The 22,436-nt window shown below is 45.0% G+C and overlaps 1 protein-coding gene across 1 annotated transcript in view; it reads right to left on the minus strand.

Annotated features, from left to right (window-relative positions):
• Positions 1-10,941: 10,941 nt before the first annotated feature.
• The window catches only part of LOC115118137 (dual specificity protein phosphatase 7-like), a 100,590-nt gene continuing 89,095 nt past the window's right edge, over positions 10,942-22,436 (minus strand). The window contains exon 3 of the mRNA XM_065004538.1: positions 10,942-11,038. Within this exon, the coding sequence (XP_064860610.1) occupies positions 10,944-11,038 (95 nt within the window). The 3' untranslated portion in view covers positions 10,942-10,943. The remainder of the gene's footprint in view (positions 11,039-22,436) is intronic.

Raw genomic sequence — 22,436 nt, forward strand, 5'->3', positions numbered from 1 at the left:
AGTAATGTCAGTGGTGTCAGCGGTGTCAGCAGTGCCAGTAGTGTCAGTAGTGTCAGTGGTGTCAGTAGTGTCAGTAATGTCAGTAGTGTCAGTAGTGTCAGTAATGTCAGTAGTGTCAGTAGTGTCAGTGGTGTCAGTAATGTCAGTAATGTCAGTAGTGTCAGTAATGTCAGTAATGTCAGTAGTGTCAGTAGTGTCAGTGGTGTCAGTAGTGTCAGTAGTGTTAGTAGTGTCAGTAGTGTCAGTAATGTCAGTAGTGTCAGTAATGTCAGTAGTGTCAGTGGTGTCAGTAGTGTCAGTAATGTCAGTAGTGTTAGTAATGTCAGTAGTGTCAGTAATGTCAGTAATGTCAGTAGTGTCAGTAATGTCAGTAATGTCAGTAGTGTCAGTAGTGTCAGTAGTGTCAGTAATGCCAGTAATGTCAGTAGTGTCAGTAATGTCAGTAATGTCAGTAGTGTTAGTAATGTCAGTAGTGTCAGTAATGTCAGTAATGTCAGTAGTGTCAGTAATGTCAGTAATGTCAGTAATGTCAGTAATGTCAGTAGTGTCAGTAATGTCAGTAATGTCAGTAGTGTCAGTAGTGTCAGTGGTGTCAGTAATGTCAGTAATGTCAGTAGTGTCAGTAATGTCAGTAGTGTCAGTAATGTCAGTAGTGTCAGTAGTGTCAGTAGTGTCAGTGGTGTCAGTAGTGTCAGTAATGTCAGTAGTGTCAGTAATATCAGTGGTGTCAGTAATGTCAGTAGTGTCAGTAGTGTCAGTAGTGTCAGTGGTGTCAGTAATGTCAGTAATGTCAGTAGTGTCAGTAATGTCAGTAGTGTCAGTAGTGTCAGTAATGTCAGTAGTGTCAGTAATGTCAGTAGTGTCAGTAATGTCAGTAGTGTCAGTAGTGTCAGTAGTGTCAGTAATGTCAGTAGTGTCAGTAATGTCAGTAGTGTCAGTAATGTCAGTAGTGTCAGTAGTGTTAGTAATGTCAGTAGTGTCAGTAGTGTCAGTAATGTCAGTAATGTCAGTAGTGTCAGTAGTGTCAGTAGTGCCAGTAGTGTCAGTAGTGCCAGTAGTGTCAGTGGTGCTGGTGATGTCCGTGGTGTCAGTCATAGCACTAATATCGGTGGTGTCAGTAATATTAGTAGTGTCAGTCATGTCAAAGTCAGGCACAAAACCATTTTCTTTCATTTTTAGTCTCAGTTCCAATGTGCTGCCCCTACCACCCCAGTCTGGTCTCAGTTCCAATGTGCTGCCCCTACCACCCCAGTCTGGTCTCAGTTACAATGTGCTGCCCCTTGCAGTCTGGTCTCAGTTACAATGTGCTGCCCCTTCCAGTCTGGTCTCAGTTACAATGTACTGCCCCTACCACCCCAGTCTGGTCTCAGTTACAATGTGCTGCCCCTACCACCCCAGTCTGGTCTCAGTTCCAATGTGCTGCCCCTACCAGTCTGGTCTCAGTTCCAATGTGCTGCCCCTTCCAGTCTGGTCTCAGTTCCAATGTGCTGCCCCTACCACCCCAGTCTGGTCTCAGTTCCAATGTGCTGCCCCTTCCAGTCTGGTCTCAGTTCCAATGTGCTGCCCCTACCACCCCAGTCTGGTCTCAGTTCCAATGTGCTGCCCCTTCCAGTCTGGTCTCAGTTCCAATGTGCTGCCCCTTCCAGTCTGGTCTCAGTTCCAATGTGCTGCCCCTACCAGTCTGGTCTCAGTTCCAATGTGCTGCCCCTTCCAGTCTGGTCTCAGTTCCAATGTGCTGCCCCTACCAGTCTGGTCTCAGTTCCAATGTGCTGCCCCTTCCAGTCTGGTCTCAGTTCCAATGTGCTGCCCCTACCACCCCAGTCTGGTCTCAGTTACAATGTGCTGCCCCTACCACCCCAGTCTGGTCTCAGTTCCAATGTACTGCCCCTTCCAGTTTGGTCTCAGTTCCAATGTGCTGCCCCTACCACCCCAGTCTGTTCTCAGTTCCAATGTGCTGCCCCTACCACCCCAGTCTGGTCTCAGTTACAATGTGCTGCCCCTACCAACACAGTATGGTCTACAGACACACACACAGTGTGTGTGTGTGTGTGTGTGTGTGTGTGTGTCTGTCCATGACGCTCCACTTCCCTTTGTGTAATGCAACTATGGTGATTACAGTAATCTATCTGCTCCTCCTACTCATCTGAACCTGCTGGTGAAACATGGAGGATGGGTCCCAAATTGCACCTTATTCCCTATGGGCCGTGGTCTAAAGTAGTGTACTATGTAGGGAATAGGGTGCAATTTGGGACGTAGACAGAGAGATGTAGCTACAGTAGTCTGACAGGCTAAAACTAAGGAGTGTCATTATCCCTGGGATGGTTAGAGAACACACACAGTGACTGTTGCCTTGCCCTTGTTACCATAGTGATGGAGAGGAGAGGAGATGATGGGAGGGGAGGGTAGAGGAGAGGAGATGATGGGAGGGTAGAGGAGAGGAGAGGAGAGGAGATGAGAAGAGAAGAGAAGAGAGAGGAGAGGAGAGGAGAGAGAGGAGGGGAGAGGAGAGGAGAGGAGAGAGAAGAGAGAGGAGAGGAGAGGAGAGGGAGAGGGAGAGGGAGAGGAGAGGAGAGGAGAGGAGAGGAGAGGAGAGGAGAGGAGAGGAGAGAGGAGAGGAGAGGAGAGGAGAGGAGCTGTCAGCCCTCCTCCCAGAAATAGTGAGGATGAGCGAAAGGGAGGGGAGGGGAGGAGTGGTGGAGAGGAGGTGAGGTGAGGGGGAGAGAGTAGGGCAGGGCTGGAGAGGGGGAAGGGGGAGAGAGGAGGGGAGGGGATAGGAGAGGAGGGGCGGGGATAGGAGGGAGAGGAGAGGGATGGAGGGGAGATAGGCGGGGTGGGGGGGCTATTGAGAAAGGCCGCCGTAGGCAGACCTGGCTCTCAAGAGAAGACAGGCTATGTGCTCACTGCCCACAAAATGAGGTGGAAACTGAGCTGCACTTCCTAACCTCCTGCCAAATGTATGACCATATTAGAGACACATGTTTCCCTCAGATTACACAGATCCACAAAGAACTCGAAAACAAATCCGATTTTGATAAACTCCCATATCTACTGGGTGAAATACCACAGTGTGCCATCACAGCAGCAAGATTTGTGACCTGTTGCCACAAGAAAAGGGCAACCAGTGAAGAACAAACACCATTGTAAATACAACCCATATTTATGTTTATTTATTTTCCCTTTTGTAATTTCAATATTTGCACATCTTTACAACACTGTATATAGACATAATATGATATTTGTAATGTCTTTATTCTTTTGAAACTTCTGTGAGTGTAATGTTTACTGTTCACTTTTATTGTTTATTTAACTTTTGTATATTATCTATTTCACTTGCTTTGGCAATGTTAACATATGTTTTCCATGCCGATAAAGGCCCTTGAATTAAATTGAAGAGAGAGAGAGAGAGGTTTTGGACTTTCTAGGGAGTTTTTCCTAGCCACCGTGCTTCTACACCTGCATTGCTTGCTGTTTGGGGTTTTAGGCTGGGTTTCTGTACAGCACAGGGCTATATAAATACATTTGATTTGATTTGATTTGATTTTGGAGGAGAGATGGATCAGGAGGGGAGGAGGAGGAGGAGAGCAGGGGAGGAGGGGAGGAGGAGGGGAGGTAAGATTGAGAGGAGAGGAGGGGAGGAGGTAGAGAGGAGAGGAGGGGAGGAGAGATTGAGAGGAGGGGAGGAGGTGGAGAGAAAGTGAGGTTGAGGGAAGGAGAGGAGAGGAGAGGTGGAGGGGAGCAGAGATTGAGAGGAGGGGAGGAAGTGAGGTTGAGGGAGGAGGAGAGGAGAGGAGAGGAGAGGAGAGGGAGGAGAGGAGAGGAGAGGAGAGGAGAGGAGAGGAGAGGAGAGATTGAGAGGAGGGGAGGAGGTGGAGAGGAAGTGAGGTTGAGGGAAGGAGAGGAGAGGAGAGGAGAGGAGAGGGAGAGGAAGAGGAGAGGAAGAGGAGAGAGAGGGAGAGGAAGAGGAGAGGAAGTTGAGGGAAGGAGAGGAGCTGTCAGCCCTCCTCCCCCAGAAATAGTTTCTGTTCTCGCTAGGCTCAGTCATGAAGAGGCTTTCTTACATTTAACTACATAGCCTTGTGATTGTGTGTCACAGTCAAGTCATTTCACCTTATTTAAATTGTATTAATATGTCTTGGATAAAAATTAGGTTGCTCTGCTTTAAGGAATGACAGTAGAAATATACACTGAGTGTACAAAACATTAGGAACACCTTCCTAATGTTGAGTTGCACTCCCTTTTGCCCTCAGAACAGCCTCAATTTGTCAGGGCATGGACTCTACAAGATGTAAAGCGTTCCACAGGGATGCTGGCCCATGTTGACTCTACAAGGTGTTGAAAGCGTTCCATCGCTGAGATGGTCCACGACCACCATTAAAACATCGCTGAGATGGTACACGACCACCATTAAAACATCACTGAGATGGTCCACGACCACCGTTAAAACATCACTGAGATGGTACACGACCACCATTAAAACATCACTGAGATGGTCCACGACCACCGTTAAAACATCGCTGAGATGGTCCAAGACCACCAGTAAAACATCGCTGAGATGGTCCACGACCACCATTAAAACACCCCCCCCCCCAGTTCCACGACCACCATTAAAACACCCCCCCCCCCCAGTTCCACGACCACCATTAAAACATCGCTGAGATGGTCCACGACCACCATTAAAACATCACTGAGATGGTCCACGACCACCATTAAAACATCGCTGAGATGGTCCACGACCACCAGTAATACATCGCTGAGATGGTCCACGACCACCATTAAAACATCACTGAGATGGTCCACGACGACCAGTAAGACATCCCCCCCAGTTCCACGACCACCATTAAAACACCCCCAGTTCCACGACCACCATTAAAACATCGCTGAGATGGTCCACGACCACCATTAAAACACCCCCTCCCAGTTCCACGACCACCATTAAACCCCCCAGTACCACGACCACCATTAAACCCCCTCCCCAGTACCACGACCACCATTAAAACACCCCCCCAGTTCCACGACCACCAGTAAGACATCCCCCCCAGTTCCACGACCACCAGTAAAACATCGCTGAGATGGTCCACGACCACCATTAAAACATAGCTGAGATGGTCCACGACCACCATTAAAACATCGCTGAGATGGTCCACGACCACCATTAAAACATCACTGAGATGGTCCACGACGACCAGTAAGACATCCCCCCCCAGTTCCACGACCACCATTAAAACATCGCTGAGATGGTCCACGACCACCATTAAAACATCGCTGAGATGGTCCACGACCACCATTAAAACATCCCCCACCCCCAGTTCCACGACCACCAGTAAAACACCCCCCCAATTCCACGACCACCAGTAAAACATCCCCCCCCCAATTCCACCGACCACCAGTAAAAACATCCCCGACCACCAGTAAAACATCCCCCCCCCAGTTCCACGACCACCAGTAAAACACCCCCCAGTTCCACGACCACCAGTAAAACATCCACGACCACCAGTAAAACCCCCCAGTTCCACAACCACCAGTAAAACATCCCCCCCAGTTCCACGACCACCAGTAAAACATCGCTGAGATGGTCCACGAATTTGTTACATTGTATCGTCAGTTTCTCGAGCCAAAATATCTTGATGGCATTCATGAGTTCATTCTTTTGCTTTGTAGGCTTGGCAGAATTACAGATGAATGTTTTCACTTGATATAACCAGTCATTACCACTACTATAACTATAACCAGTCATTACCACTACTATAACTATAACCAGTCACTACCACTACTATAACCAGTCACTACCACTACTATAACTATAACCAGTCACTACCACTACTATAACCAGTCACTACCACTACTATAACTATAACCAGTCATTAACACTACTATAACTATAAACAATCACTACCACGACTATAACTATAACCAGTCACTACCACTACTATAACTATAACCAGTCACTACCCCGACTATAACTATAACCAGTCACTACCACTACTATAACTATAACCAGTCACTACCCCTACTATAACCAGTCACTACCACTACTATAACTATAACCAGTCACTACCACTACTATAACTATAACCAGTCATTACCACTACTATAACTATAACCAGTCACTACCACTACTATAACTATAACCAGTCACTACCACTACTATAACCAGTCACTACCACTACTATAACTATAACCAGTCACTACCACTACTATAACTATAACCAGTCACTACCACTACTATAACTATAACTAGTCACTACCCCGACTATAACTATAACCAGTCACTACCACTACTATAACTATAACCAGTCACTACCACTACTATAACCAGTCACTACCACTACTATAACTATAACCAGTCATTACCACTACTATAACTATAACCAGTCACTACCACTACTATAACTATAACCAGTCACTACCACTACTATAACTATAACCAGTCACTACCACTACTATAACTATAACCAGTCACTACCACTACCACTACCTAACTATAACCAGTCACTACCACTACTATAACTATAACCAGACACTACCACTACTAACTATAACCAGTCACTACCACTACTAACTATAACCAGTCACTACCACTACTATAACTATAACCAGTCACTACCACTACCACTACCATAACTATAACCAGTCACTACCACTACTATAACTATAACCAAACACTACCACTACTAACTATAACCAGTCACTACCACTACTATAACTATAACCAGTCACTACCACTACTATAACTATAACCAGTCACTACCACTACTATAACTATAACCAGACACTACCACTACCATAACTATAACCAGTCACTACCACTACTATAACTATAACCAGACACTACCACTACTAACTATAACCAGTCACTACCACTACTATAACCAGTCACTACCACTACTATAACTATAACCAGTCACTACCACTACTATAACTATAACCAGTCACTACCACTACTATAACTATAACCAGTCACTACCACTACTATAACTATAACCAGTCACTACCACTACTATAACCAGTCACTACCACTACTATAACTATAACCAGTCACTACCACTACTATAACTATAACCAGTCACTACCACTACTATAACCAGTCACTACCACTACTATAACTATAACCAGTCACTACCACTACTATAACTATAACCTGTGACTACCACTACTATAACCAGTCACTACCACTACTATAACCAGTCACTACCACTACTATAACCAGTCACTACCATTACTATAACCAGTCACTACCACTACTATAACCAGTCACTACCACTACTATAACTATAACCAGTCATTACCACTACTATAACTATAACCAGTCACTACCACTACTATAACTATAACCAGTCACTACCACTACTGTAACCAGTTACTACCACTACTATAACTATAACCAGTCACTACCACAACTATAACTATAACCAGTCACTACCACTACTATAACCAGTCACTACCACTACTATAACCAGTCACTACCACTACTATAACTATAACCTGTGACTACCACTACTATAACCAGTCACTACCACTACTATAACCAGTCACTACTATAACTATAACCAGTCATTACCACTACTATAACTATAACCAGTCACTACCACTACTATAACTATAACCAGTCACTACCACTACTATAACTATAACCAGTCACTACCACTACTATAACTATAACCAGTCACTACCACTACTATAACCAGTCACTACCACTACTATAACTATAACCAGTCACTACCACTACTATAACTATAACCAGTCACTACCACTACTGTAACCAGTTACTACCACTACTATAACTATAACCAGTCACTACCACTACTATAACTATAACCAGTCACTACCCCGACTATAACTATAACCAGTCACTACCACTACTATAACTATAACCAGTCACTACCCCTACTATAACCAGTCACTACCACTACTATAACCAGTCACTACCACTACTATAACTATAACCAGTCACTACCCCGACTATAACTATAACCAGTCACTACCACTACTATAACTATAACCAGTCACTACCACTACTATAACCAGTCACTACCACTACTATAACTATAACCAGTCACTACCACTACTATAACTATAACCAGTCACTACCACTACTATAACCAGTCACTACCACTAATATAACTATAACCAGTCACTACCACTACTATAACTATAACCAGTCACTACCACTACTATAACTATAACCAGTCACTACCACTACTATAACTATAACCAGTCACTACCACTACTATAACTATAACCAGTCACTACCCCGACTATAACTATAACCAGTCACTACCACTACTATAACTATAACCAGTCACTACCCCTACTATAACAAGTCACTACCACTACTATAACTATAACCAGTCACTACCACTACTATAACTATAACCAGTCATTACCACTACTATAACTATAACCAGTCACTACCACTACTATAACTATAACCAGTCACTACCACTACTATAACTATAACCAGTCACTACCACTACTATAACTATAACCAGTCACTACCACTACTATAACTATAACCAGTCACTACCACTACTATAACCAGTCACTACCACTACTATAACTATAACCAGTCACTACCACTACTATAACTATAACCTGTGACTACCACTACTATAACCAGTCACTACCACTACTATAACCAGTCACTACCACTACTATAACCAGTCACTACCACTACTATAACCAGTCACTACCATTACTATAACCAGTCACTACCACTACTATAACCAGTCACTACCACTACTATAACTATAACCAGTCATTACCACTACTATAACTATAACCAGTCACTACCACTACTATAACTATAACCAGTCACTACCACTACTGTAACCAGTTACTACCACTACTATAACTATAACCAGTCACTACCACTACTATAACTATAACCAGTCACTACCACTACTATAACCAGTCACTACCACTACTATAACCAGTCACTACCACTACTATAACTATAACCAGTCACTACCACTACTATAACTATAACCTGTGACTACCACTACTATAACCAGTCACTACCACTACTATAACCAGTCACTACCACTACTATAACCAGTCACTACCATTACTATAACCAGTCACTACCACTACTATAACCAGTCACTACCACTACTATAACTATAACCAGTCATTACCACTACTATAACTATAACCAGTCACTACCACTACTATAACTATAACCAGTCACTACCACTACTGTAACCAGTTACTACCACTACTATAACTATAACCAGTCACTACCACTACTATAACTATAACCAGTCACTACCACTACTATAACCAGTCACTACCACTACTATAACCAGTCACTACCACTACTATAACTATAACCAGTCACTACCACTACTATAACTATAACCAGTCACTACCACTGCTATAACCAGTCACTACCACTACTATAACTATAACCAGTCACTACCACTACTATAACTATAACCTGTGACTACCACTACTATAACCAGTCACTACCACTACTATAACCAGTCACTACCACTACTATAACCAGTCACTACCACTACTATAACCAGTCACTACCACTACTATAACCAGTCACTACCACTACTATAACTATAACCAGTCATTACCACTACTATAACTATAACCAGTCACTACCACTACTATAACTATAACCAGTCACTACCACTACTATAACCAGTCACTACCACTACTATAACCAGTCACTACCACTACTATAACTATAACCAGTCACTACCACTACTGTAACCAGTTACTACCACTACTATAACTATAACCAGTCACTACCACTACTATAACTATAACCAGTCACTACCACTACTATAACTATAACCAGTCACTACCCCGACTATAACTATAACCAGTCACTACCACTACTATAACTATAACCAGTCATTACCACTACTATAACTATAACCAGTCATTACCACTACTATAACTATAACCAGTCACTACCACTACTATAACTATAACCAGTCACTACTACTACTACTATAACTATAACCAGACACTACCACTACTAACTATAACCAGTCACTACCACTACTATAACCAGTCACTACCACTACTATAACTATAACCAGTCACTACCACTTCTATAACCAGTCACTACCACTACTATAACTATAACCAGTCACTACCACTACTATAACTATAACCAGTCATTACCACTACTATAACTGTAACCAGTCACTACCACTACTATAACCAGTCACTACCACTACTATAACCAGTCACTACCACTACTATAACTATAACCAGTCACTACCACTACTATAACTATAACCAGTCACTACCCTCAAATTAAAGCTGACAGTCTTCACTTTAACCTCATAGTCATTGTTTAATTGGCATTAGTAAATGTCAGAGTGGGCATCAGCTGGGAGGCTGTAATGGTTAAATGATCAGGTTGGGAGGCTGTAATGGTTAAATGATCAGCTGGGAGGCTGTAATGGTTAAATTATCAGCTGGGAGGTTGTAATGGTGTAATGGTTAAATTATCAGCTGGGAGGCTGTAATGGTTAAATGATCAGCTGGGAGGCTGTAATGGTTAAATCATCAGCTGGGAGGCTGTAATGGTTAAATCATCAGCTGGGAGGCTGTAATGGTTAAATCATCAGCTGGGAGGCTGTAATGGTTAAATCATCAGCTGGGAGGCTGTAATGGTGTAATGGTTAAATTATCAGGTTGGAGGCTGTAATGGTTAAATCATCAGATGGGAGGCTGTAATGGTTAAATGATCAGCTGGGAGGCTGTAATGGTTAAATTATCAGATGGGAGGCTGTAATGGTTAAATTATCAGCTGGGAGGTTGTAATGGTGTAATGGTTAAATTATCAGCTGGGAGGCTGTAATGGTTAAATCTTCACCTGGGAGGCTGTAATGGTTAAATCAATGTGATCCAGTATGAGATGGAGGGTCTGAGCATTGCGTGTACACACACACACACACACACACTTACCGGGTTGCTCACTGTAACCTGAGAGTCAGCAGCAGGATATGACCTGTTGACATCTTGATTTTTAAATGGATGCTTCTATTTCTCCCTTTCAGTAACTGATACCCTGGGTGGAAGGAGTGGAGAGGAAGGAAGATATATAAATCACATCCAAGTTTATTGGTCACGTACACTGGTTAGCAGGTGTTATAGCAGGTGCAGATAAATGCTTGTGCTGCTCCAACAGTACAGTAGAATGCAAATCAGTCAATTTAAATAATAACAGTTACAATTCATTATATGGAAAATCATGCAATTTAAATAAAGTAATTAGGCCCTAATCTATGGATTTCACATGACTGGGAATACAGATGTGCATCTGTTGGTCACATATACTTTAACAAAAAAGGTAGGGGTATGGATCAGAACACCAGTCAGTATCTGGTGTGGATCAGAACACCAGTCAGTATCTGGTGTGACCACCGTTTGCCTCGTGCAGCGCGACACATCTCCTTCACATAGAGTTGATCAGGCTTTTTGATTGTGGCCTGTGGAATGGTGTCCCACTCCTCTATAAATGGCTGTGCGAAGTTGCTGGATATTGGCGGGAACTGGAACACGCTGTCGTACACGTCGATCCAGAGCATCCCAAACATGCTCAGTGAGTTTCATGGCTGCTTAGTATACAGGCCATGGAAGAACTGGGACATTTTCAGATTCCAGAAATTGTATCTCTGCGCATTCAAGTTGCCATTGATAAAATGCAATTGTGTTCGTTGTTACATTTTCAGCTTCCAGGAATTGTGTCCAGATCCTTGCTAAGGGGCGTGTATTATTATTCTGAAACATGAGCTGATGGTGGCGGATGAATGGATGAATGAATGAATGAATGGATGGATGAATGAATGAATGGATGAATGGATGGATGGATGAATGAATGAATGCACGACAATGGGGGCCTCAGGATCTCGTCACAGTGTCCCTGTGTATTCAAATTGCCATTGTGTTCCTTGTCCGTAGCTTATGCCTGCCCATACCACAACCCCACCGCCACCATGGGGCACTCTGTTTACAACATTGACATCAGCAAACACCATACCATAACCCCACCACCACCATGGGGCCCTCTGTTCACAATGTTGACATCAGCAAACCACCATACCATAACCCCACCTCCACCATGGGGCCCTCTGTTTACAACATTGACATCAGCAAACCGCTCGCCCACACGGCGCCATACACGTGGTCTGTGGTTGTGAGGCCGGTTGGACGTACTGCCAAATTCTATAAAATGACATTGGAGGCGGCTTATGGAAATTAAATGAACATTTAATTATCTGGCAACAGCTCTGGTGGACATTCCTGTAGTCAGCCTGCCAATTGCACGCTCCCTCAAAACGTGAGACATCTGTGGCATTGTGTTGTGTGACAAAACTGCACATTTTAGAGTGGCCTTTTATTGTCCCCCAGCACAAGGTGCACCTGTGTAATTATTTTTAATCCGTTTATTGATATGCCTGGCAGGTGGCTGGATTATCTTGGCAAAGGGAGAAATGCTCACTAACATGGAACATAAACAAATTTGAGACAAATAAGCTTTTATTTCAGCTCATGAAACATGGGACCAACACTTTACGTGTTGCGTTTATATATTTTGTTCAGTGTATAATATCTATAATAATAATATAATAATAAATAATATAATAATAATAATAATATCTATATATAGCGCTACGGTGTAAATGTGCTCCTTCAGATCAACCCTGGCAGGCCTAATGGTTAAAGAGACAAGGGCAGCAACCAGAGATACAGTGGTGAAGGGCAGCAACCAGAGATACGGTGCTGAAGGGCAGCGACCAGAGATACGGTGCTGAAGGGCAGCAACCAGAGATACAGTGGTGAAGGGCAGCAACCAGAGATACGGTGCTGAAGGGCAGCAACCAGAGATACGGTGCTGAAGGGCAGAAACCAGAGATACGGTGCTGAAGGGCAGCAACCAGAGATACGGTGCTGAAGGCAACCAGAGATACGGTGCTGAAGGGCAGAAACCAGAGATACGGTGTGCTGAAGGTGCTGAAGGGCAACCAGAGATACGGTGCTGAAGGGCAGCAACCAGAGATACGGTGCTGAAGGGCAGCGACCAGAGATACGGTGCTGAACCAGGGCGACCAGAATACTGTGCTGAAGGGCAGACCAGAGATACGGTGCTGCAACCAGGCAGTGCTGAAGGGCAGCAACCAGAGATACGGTGCTGAAGGGCAGCAACCAGAGATACGGTGCTGAAGGGCAGCAACCAGAGATACGGTGCTGAAGGGCAGCAACCAGAGATACGGTGCTGAAGGGCAGCAACCAGAGATACGGTGCTGAAGGGCAGCAACCAGAGATACGGTGCTGAAGGCAACCAGAGATACGGTGCTGAAGGGCAGCAACCAGAGATACGGTGCTGAAGGGCAGCAACCAGAGATACGGTGCTGAAGGGCAGCAACCAGAGATACGGTGCTGAAGGGCAGCAACCAGAGATACGGTGCTGAAGGGCAACCAGAGATACGGTGCTGAAGGCAACCAGAGATACGGTGCTGAAGGCAACCAGAGATACGGTGCTGAAGGCAACCAGAGATACGGTGCTGAAGCAACCAGAGCAACCAGAGAGAATACGGTGCTGAAGCAACCAGGCCGGTGGTGAAGCAACCAGAGATACGGTGCTGAAGGCTGAAGGGCAACCAGAGATACGGTGCTGAAGGGCAGAAACCAGAGATACGTGTGCTGAAGGCTGAAGGCAACCAGAGATACGGTGCTGAAGGGCTGAAGGGCTGAAGCAACCAGAGATACGGTGGTGAAGGCAACCAGAGATACGGTGCTGAAGGGCAGCAACCAGAGATACGGTGCTGAAGGGCAGCAACCAGAGATACGGTGCTGAAGGCAACCAGAGATACGGTGCTGAAGGGCAGCAACCAGAGATACAGTGCTGAAGGGCAGCAACCAGAGATACGGTGCTGAAGGGCAGCAACCAGAGATACGGTGCTGAAGGGCAGCAACCAGAGATACGGTGGTGAAGGGCAGCAACCAGAGATACGGTGGTGAAGGGCAGCAACCAGAGATACGGTGCTGAAGGGCAACCAGGCAGGGCAGCAACCAGAGATACGTGTGCTGAAGGTGCTGAAGCAACCAGAGATACGGTGCTGAAGGCAACCAGAGATACGGTGCTGAAGGGCAGCAACCAGAGAGTGCTACAGAGGTGCTGAAGGCAACCAGAGATAGGTGCTGAAGGGCGGTGCTGAAGCAACCAGAGATACAGTGCTGAAGGGCAGCAACCAGAGATACGGTGCTGAAGGGCAGCAACCAGAGATGCTGAAGGGCAGCAACCGGTGCTGAAGGGCAGCTGAAACCAGAGATACGTGTGGTGAAGGTGCTGAAGGGCAGCAACCAGAGATACGGTGCTGAAGGGGCAACCAGAGATACGGTGCTGAAGGGCAGCAACCAGAGATGAAGGCAGCAACCAGAGATACGGTGCTGAAGGGCAGCAACCAGAGATACGGTGGTGAAGGCAACCAGAGATACGGTGCTGAAGGCAACCAGAGATACGGTGCTGAAGGCAACCAGAGATACGGTGCTGAAGGGCAGCAACCAGAGATACGGTGCTGAAGGGGCAACCAGAGATACGGTGCTGAAGGCAACCAGAGATACGGTGCTGAAGGGCAGCAACCAGAGATACGGTGGTGAAGGGCAGCAACCAGAGATACGGTGCTGAAGGGCAGCAACCAGAGATATACAGAGATGGTGAAGGGCAGCAACCAGAGATACGGTGCTGAAGGGCAGCAACCAGAGATACGGTGCTGAAGGGCAGCAACCAGAGATACGGTGCTGAAGCAACCAACGGTGCTGAAGGGCAGAGATACGGTGCTGAAGGGCAGCAACCATACGGTGCCAGCAACCAGATACGGTGCTGAAGGGCAGCAACCAGAGATACGGTGCTGAAGGGCAGCAACCAGAGATACGGTGCTGAAGGGGCAACCAGAGATACGGTGCTGAAGGCAGAAACCAGAGATACGGTGCTGAAGGGCAGCAGAGATACGGTGCTGAAGGCAGAGATACAGCAACCAGTGCTGAAGGGCAGCAACCAGAGATACGGTGCTGAAGGCAACCAGAGATACGGTGCTGAAGGGCAACCAGAGATACGGTGCTGAAGGCAACCAGAGATACGATATGCTGAAGGGCAGCAACCAGAGATGAAGCAGCAACCAGGTGCTGAAGGGCAGCAACCAGAGATACGGTGCTGAAGGGCAGCAACCAGAGATACGGTGCTGAAGGGCAGCAACCAGAGATACGGTGCTGAAGGCAACCAGAGATACGGTGCTGAAGGGCGGCAACCAGAGATACGGTGCTGAAGGGCAGCAACCAGAGATACGGTGCTGAAGGGCAGCAACCAGAGATACGGTGCTGAAGGGCAGCAACCAGAGATACGGTACTGAAGGGCAGTAACCAGAGATACGGTGGTGAAGGGCAGCAACCAGAGATACGGTGCTGAAGGGCAGCAACCAGAGATACGGTGCTGAAGGGCAGCAACCAGAGATACGGTGCTGAAGGGCAACAACCAGAGATACGGTGCTGAAGGCAACCAGAGATACGGTGCTGAAGGGCAGCAACCAGAGATACGGTGCTGAAGGGCAGCGACCAGAGATACGGTGCTGAAGGGCAGCAACCAGAGATACGGTGGTGAAGGGCAGAAACCAGAGATACGGTGGTGAAGGCAACCAGAGATACGGTGCTGATGGGCAGAAACCAGAGATACGGTGCTGAAGGGCAGAAACCAGAGATACGGTGGTGAAGGGCAGCAACCAGAGATACGGTGCTGAAGGGCAGCAACCACAGATACAGTGGTGAAGGGCAGCGACCAGAGATACGGTGCTGAAGGGCAGCAACCAGAGATACGGTGGTGAAGGGCAGCAACCAGAGATACGGTGCTGAAGGGCAGAAACCAGAGATACGGTGCTGAAGGGCAGCAACCAGAGATACGGTGGTGAAGGGCAGAAACCAGAGATACGGTGGTGAAGGCAACCAGAGATACGGTGCTGAAGGGCGGAAACCAGAGATACGGTGGTGAAGCCAACCAGAGATACGGTGCTGAAGGCAACCAGAGATACGGTGCTGAAGGCAACCAGAGATACGGTGCTGAAGGGCAGCAACAGAGATAGACCCGGTGCTGAAGGCAACCAGAGATACGGTGCTGAAGGGTGCAGCAACCAGAGATACGGTGCTGAAGGGCAGCAACCAGAGATACGGTGCTGAAGGGCAGCGACCAGAGATACGGTGCTGAAGGGCAGCGACCAGAGATACGGTGCTGAAGGGCAGCGACCAGAGATACGGTGCTGAAGGGCAGCAACCAGAGATACGGTGCTGAAGGGCAGAGATACGGTGCTGAAGGCAACCAGAGATACGGTGCTGAAGGGCAGCAACCAGAGATACGGTGCTGAAGGGCAGCAACCAGAGATACGGTGCTGAAGGGCAGCAACCAGAGATACGGTGCTGAAGGGCAGAAACCAGAGATACGGTGCTGAAAGGCAGCAACCAGAGATACGGTGCTGAAGGGCAGCAACCAGAGATACGGTGCTGAAGGGCAGCAACCAGAGATACGGTGCTGAAGGGCAGCAACCAGAGATACGGTGCTGAAGGGCAGCAACCAGAGATACGGTGCTGAAGGGCAGCAACCAGAGATACGGTGCTGAAGGGCAGCAACGGTGCTGAAAAACAATGCTGAGGAGGGAGCCAACAACCGGAGCACAAACACACACAATTTTAGACCGTAAGTTATGAGATCCAGTCTCCGTAGAGGATTAGTAAAGCTCAACCAGTTTATAGAGCTGCTCAATTACACTGAATGTCTGACTGTCTGAGTGAATGTCTGAATGTCTGACTGACTGACTGACTGACTATCTGAGTGACTGTCTGAGTGAGTGACTGTCCGACTGACTGACTGACTGTCTGAGTGAGTGAGTGACTGTCCGACTGACTGATTGACTGACTGACTGACTGACTGAGTGAGTGACTGAATGTCTGACTGACTGACTGACTATCTGAGTGACTGTCTGAGTGAGTGACTGTCCGACTGACTGACTGACTGACTGTCTGAGTGAGTGAGTGACTGTCCGACTGACTGACTGACTGACTGTCTGAATGTGACTGACTGACTGACTGACTGACTGAGTGACTGACTGACTGAGTGACTGTCCGACTGACTGACTGACTGATAAATTAGAAATGATACTCACAAGAGGAATTAGCTACTGAACTCTAAATATATCCTATTCACCATAGAAATGAAACAGGGACATTCTGTGACAGAACATATAATTAGAGATTATGTTTCCAAAAAGAACATTGATGATTATGTTCAAATCAGAACTACTAAATAAACTCATGTCGATAACGAAGTACTTAATTCATTTTGAAATGTATTGATTCATTAAGATAGGGATGCTAATTGTTATTACGAATATATTTAGAGCGATATCAAATCAATTTATAAAGCCCTTCTTACATCAGCTGATATCTCAAAGTGCTGTACAGAAACCCAGCCTAAAACCCCCAAACGGCAAGCAATGCAGGTGTAGAAGCACGGTGGCTAGGAAAAACTCCCTAGAAAGGCCAGAACCACGGAAGAAACCTAGAGAGGAGCCAGGCTATGTGGGGTGGCCAGTCCTCTTCTGGCTGTGCCGGGTGGAGATTATAACAGAACATGGCCAAGATGTTCAAATGTTCATAGATGACCAACAGGAGATTAGAACAGAACATGGCCAAGATGTTCAAATGTTCATAGATGACCAACAGGAGATTAAAACAGAATATGGCCAAGATGTTCAAATGTTCATAGATGACCAACAGGAGATTAGAACAGAATATGGCCAAGATGTTAAAAATTTTCATAGATGACCAGCAGGGTCAAATAATAATATATTTGTTTTATTGATACCTTGTGCCTTATTCCACATTTTGTTGTGTTTACAGCCTGAATTCAAAATGGATCGATCTTTTTTCTCTCACACATCTACACACAATACTTCATAATGACAAAGTGAAAACATGTTCTTATACAAAACTATTAAAAATGTAAAACAGAAATATCTCATTTACATAGGTATTCATACCCCTGATTCAATACTTTGTAGATGCACCTTTGGCAACGATTACAGCTGTGAGTCTTTCTGGGTAAATCTTTAAGATCTTTGCACACCTGGATTGTGAAACATTTGCCCATTATTCATTTTAACATTCTCTCAAATTGGTTGTTGATCATTGCGAGACAACCAGGAAAATTAACTCTAATTAATTAGACAACCATTTACAGGTCCTGCAAGTCAAAAAACTGTAACTTGGCAACTCAGGAAAATGAACTTGCTTCTTGGTAGGCAACTAGTGTAGACTTGGCCTTGTGTTTTAGGTTATTGTCCTGCTGAAAGGTGATTTCATCTCCCAGTGTCTGGTGGAAAGCAGACTGAACTAGGTTTTTTTTTCTAGGATTTTCAATGTTTGTCACGTATACTCCCTCTCTGACCTCGAGGTCGTCAGGCTGCTGATTATCCCACACACCTGTCACCATCGTCAAGCACACCAGCGCCTCATGACACTCCCCTGGACTCCATCACCTCCTTGATTATCTTCTCTATATCTGTCCCTCCCCTTGGTTCTTTCCTCAGGTGTTATTGACTCTGTCTCATGACACTCACCTGGACTCAAATCAAATCAAATCAAATTTTATTTGTCACATACACATGGTTAGCAGATGTTAATGCGAGTGTAGCGAAATGCTTGTGCTTCTAGTTCCGACAATGCAGTGATAACCAACAAGTAATCTAACTAACAATTCCAAAACTACTGTCTTATACACAGTGTAAGGGGATAAGGAATATGTACATAAGGATATATGAATGAGTGATGGTACAGAGCAGCATACAGGAGATGGTATCGAGTACAGTATATACATATGAGATGAGTATGTAGACAAAGTAAACAAAGTGGCATAGTTAAAGTGGCTAGTGACATAAGGATGCAGTCGATGAAACAGTGGAACAGTGGAAACTCCATCACCTCCTTGATTACCTTCCCTATATCTGTCACTCCTCTTGGTTCTTTCCTCAGGTGTTATTGACTCTGTTTTCATGTCGGTGCGTTGTTTGTTTTTCGTGTTTATTGTTTTGTTTTGTTTATTTATTAAAACACTCACTCCCTGAACTTGCTTCCTGACTCTCAGCTCAACTCGTTACAATCCATTCAATTTTTTTTCATCCTGATAAACTCCCCAGTCCTTAAAGATTACAAGCATACCCATAACATGATGCAGCCACCACTATGCTTGAAAATATGGAGAGTGGTACTCAGTTGCCCAAAACATAACATATTGTTTGCAGTATTACTTTAGTGCCTTAGTGCAAACAGGATGCAGGTTTGGGCCTATTCACAAAAAGTGCTGTAATTTCTAAACGGTTCACCGGATATGGATGAAAATACCCTCAAATTAAAGCTGACAGTGGAGGGTCATGTGACCAACGGGCGTTATAGTCACTAGAGCTCTGCAAACCCAATGCCTCTTTTTCATATTTTCTTAAATTATTTAGATAATGAACTCTTACATTTTTTTTTTTACCCAAAACTGACTAACAATGACGACTACCCAATGAGGCAAGAAAAATGGCGCTTCTCCTACTTCTTCGCCTAAAGTTAACGTCAGAAGACACCAAACTTTACAGTTGGCACTGTGCATTGGGGCAGGTAGCGTTCTCCTTGCATCCGCCAAATCCAGATGAGTCCGTCGGACTGCCAGATGGTGAAACGTGATTCATCACTCCAGTTTCCACTGCTCCAGAGTCCAATGGTGGCGAGCTTTACACCACTCCAGTCGACCAACAGTTATTGTGCCGGTCTTGCTTCCAGAGGCTGTTTGGAACTCGGTAGTGAATAACCTAGGACAGACGAGTTTGTGTGGCCTACCATTTCGCGGTTGAGCTGTTGTTGCTCCTACACATTTCCACTTCACACTAGCAGTTGACCAGAGCAGCTTTAGCAGGGCAGAAATTTGACAAATTGACTTGTTGGAAAGGTGACATCCTATGACGGTGCCACGTTGAAAGTCACTGAGCTCTTCAGCATGGGCCATTCTACTGCCAATGTTTGTCTATGGAGATTGCATGGCGGTGTGCTCAATTTTATACACCTGTCAGCAACAGGTGTGGCTGAAATAGCCAAATCCACTCATTTGAAGGAGTGGCCACATACTGTTGTATATTTTGTCTATGTTTTGCCCATGTCATACTATTTTTTTGGGCCAGACAGAATCACATAGATGGGATACATTAGGCAGACAGAATCACATAGATGGGATACATTAGGCAGACAGAGGAACGACGTTTCACTCACTTGGATGCTTTTATTTGTATTTTTTCAACCCTTAACTTTACCAGGTAAGTTGACTAAGAACACATTCTCATTTACGGCACCCACCTGGGGAATCATTACTGGGGTTGAATGAGCCAATTGTAAGCTGGGGATGATTAGGTGACCAGATTGGGAATTTAGACAGGACACCAGGGTTAACAGCATGGTTAACACCCCTACTCTTATAATAAGTGGTATTTGGGATCTTTAGTGACCACAGAGAGTCAGGACACCCGTTTTAACGTCCCATCTGAAAGACAGCACCCCTACAGAGGGCAATGTCCCCAATTACTGCCCTGGGGGGCATTTTATTTAGACCAGAGAAAAGGGTGCCTCCTACTGGCCCTCCAACACCACTTCCAGCAGGATCTGGTCTCCCATCCAGGGACCAACCAGGACCAACCAGGACCATCCAGGGACCAACCAGGACCATCCAGGGACCAACCAGGACCAACCAGGACCATCCAGGGACCAACCAGGACCATCCAGGGACCAACCAGGACCAACCAGGACCATCCAGGGACCAACCAGTACTAACCAGGACCATCCAGGGACCAACCAGGACTAACCAGGACCATCCAGGGACCAACCAGGACTAACCAGGACCATCCATGGACCAACCAGTACTAACCAGGACCATCCAGGACCATCCAGGGACCAACCAGGACCAACCCTACTTAGCTTCAGAAGCAAACCAGCAGTGAGATGCAGGATGGTAATGCTGCTGGCTTCTCCAGTTAGATAGTTTCAGACACTTGTGAATTGAAGGAAAGTTGGATGTTCGGATGCTGGAATTATTTTGGGATGAATGTGCGGTAATAGGTAACCTATTTTTGAAGTGATTTGTTTGACAATCAAATGACAACACTACGACTGGTTGTGTTCATGTCACATTAAATAGAAAATAAATTTTTACAATTTACACATAACCAGTCACTTAAATTAGATCTTTAACATAAAAAAACATTTAAAAAAAAGATTGTCTTCTGCCTGTTTGCCTCCAAAAAGCCTGTCCCTGTTTGCACTGTGTACACCTCTGATCAACAGAGCATTCGGAAAGTATTCAGACCCTTTCCATTTTTCCACATTTGTTACATTACAGCCTCATTCTAAAATGGTCTGTGCCTTTCCAAATCATGTCCAATCCCGGGGCGGCAGGGTAGCCTAGTGGTTAGAGCGTTGGACTAGTAATCAGAAGGTTGCAAGTTCAAACCCCTGAGCTGACAGGGTACAAGTCTGTCGTTCTGACCCTGAACAGGCAGTTAAGCCACTGTTCCTAGGCCGTCATTGAAAATAAGAATTTGTTCTTAACTGACTTGCCTAGTAAAATAAAATAAAAAAATTACCACAGGTAAATCAAGTTATAGAAACATTTCAAGGATGACCAATGGAAACAGGATACACCTGAGCTCAATTTGGAGTCTCATAGCAAAAGGTCTGAAGGAAGGAATGTGTTTTTTTTCTTCAAAAAAACTGTTTTTGCTTTAGGGGAAAAAATAATTTAGTACATTTTAGAATAAAATAATACGTAACAAAATGTGGAAAAAGTCAAGGAGTCTGAATAGTTTCCAAATCCAGTATATGCCCTATATATGTCCTGTATATGTATTGTATATGTCCTATATATGTCCTGTATATGTCCTATATATGTCCTGTATATGTCTTGTTTATGTCCTGTATATGTCTTGTATATGTCCTGTATATGTCCTGTATATGTCCTATATATGTCCTGTATATGCCCTGTATATGTCCTGTATATGTCCTATATATGTCCTATATATGTCCTGTATATGTCTTGTATACATTATATACTGTACTTCACAGTATCCTTCCCTCTGCAAACATAGATATTTCCCCACTGAAAATCAGCCAATACTCAAGAGTTTTATATTTACTGTATTTATATTGTATATATTGTGTGCTTATTTTGTGTAAATTCATCTCTCTTTAAATGTATTTGATGAATAAAAGTGATTCTGATTCTGATATATTGTAGTGCAGTATTCAAAATAAATTATGAGAAACTATCAAGACACAAGACGAGACCCAAACGCAGACACAGGAGGCAGATGGTTGGAGTCTTACAATGTGTATTAATC

Source organism: Oncorhynchus nerka, linkage group LG2, assembly GCF_034236695.1.
Source record: "Oncorhynchus nerka isolate Pitt River linkage group LG2, Oner_Uvic_2.0, whole genome shotgun sequence".
NCBI classification, from domain to species: Eukaryota; Metazoa; Chordata; class Actinopteri; order Salmoniformes; family Salmonidae; genus Oncorhynchus; species Oncorhynchus nerka.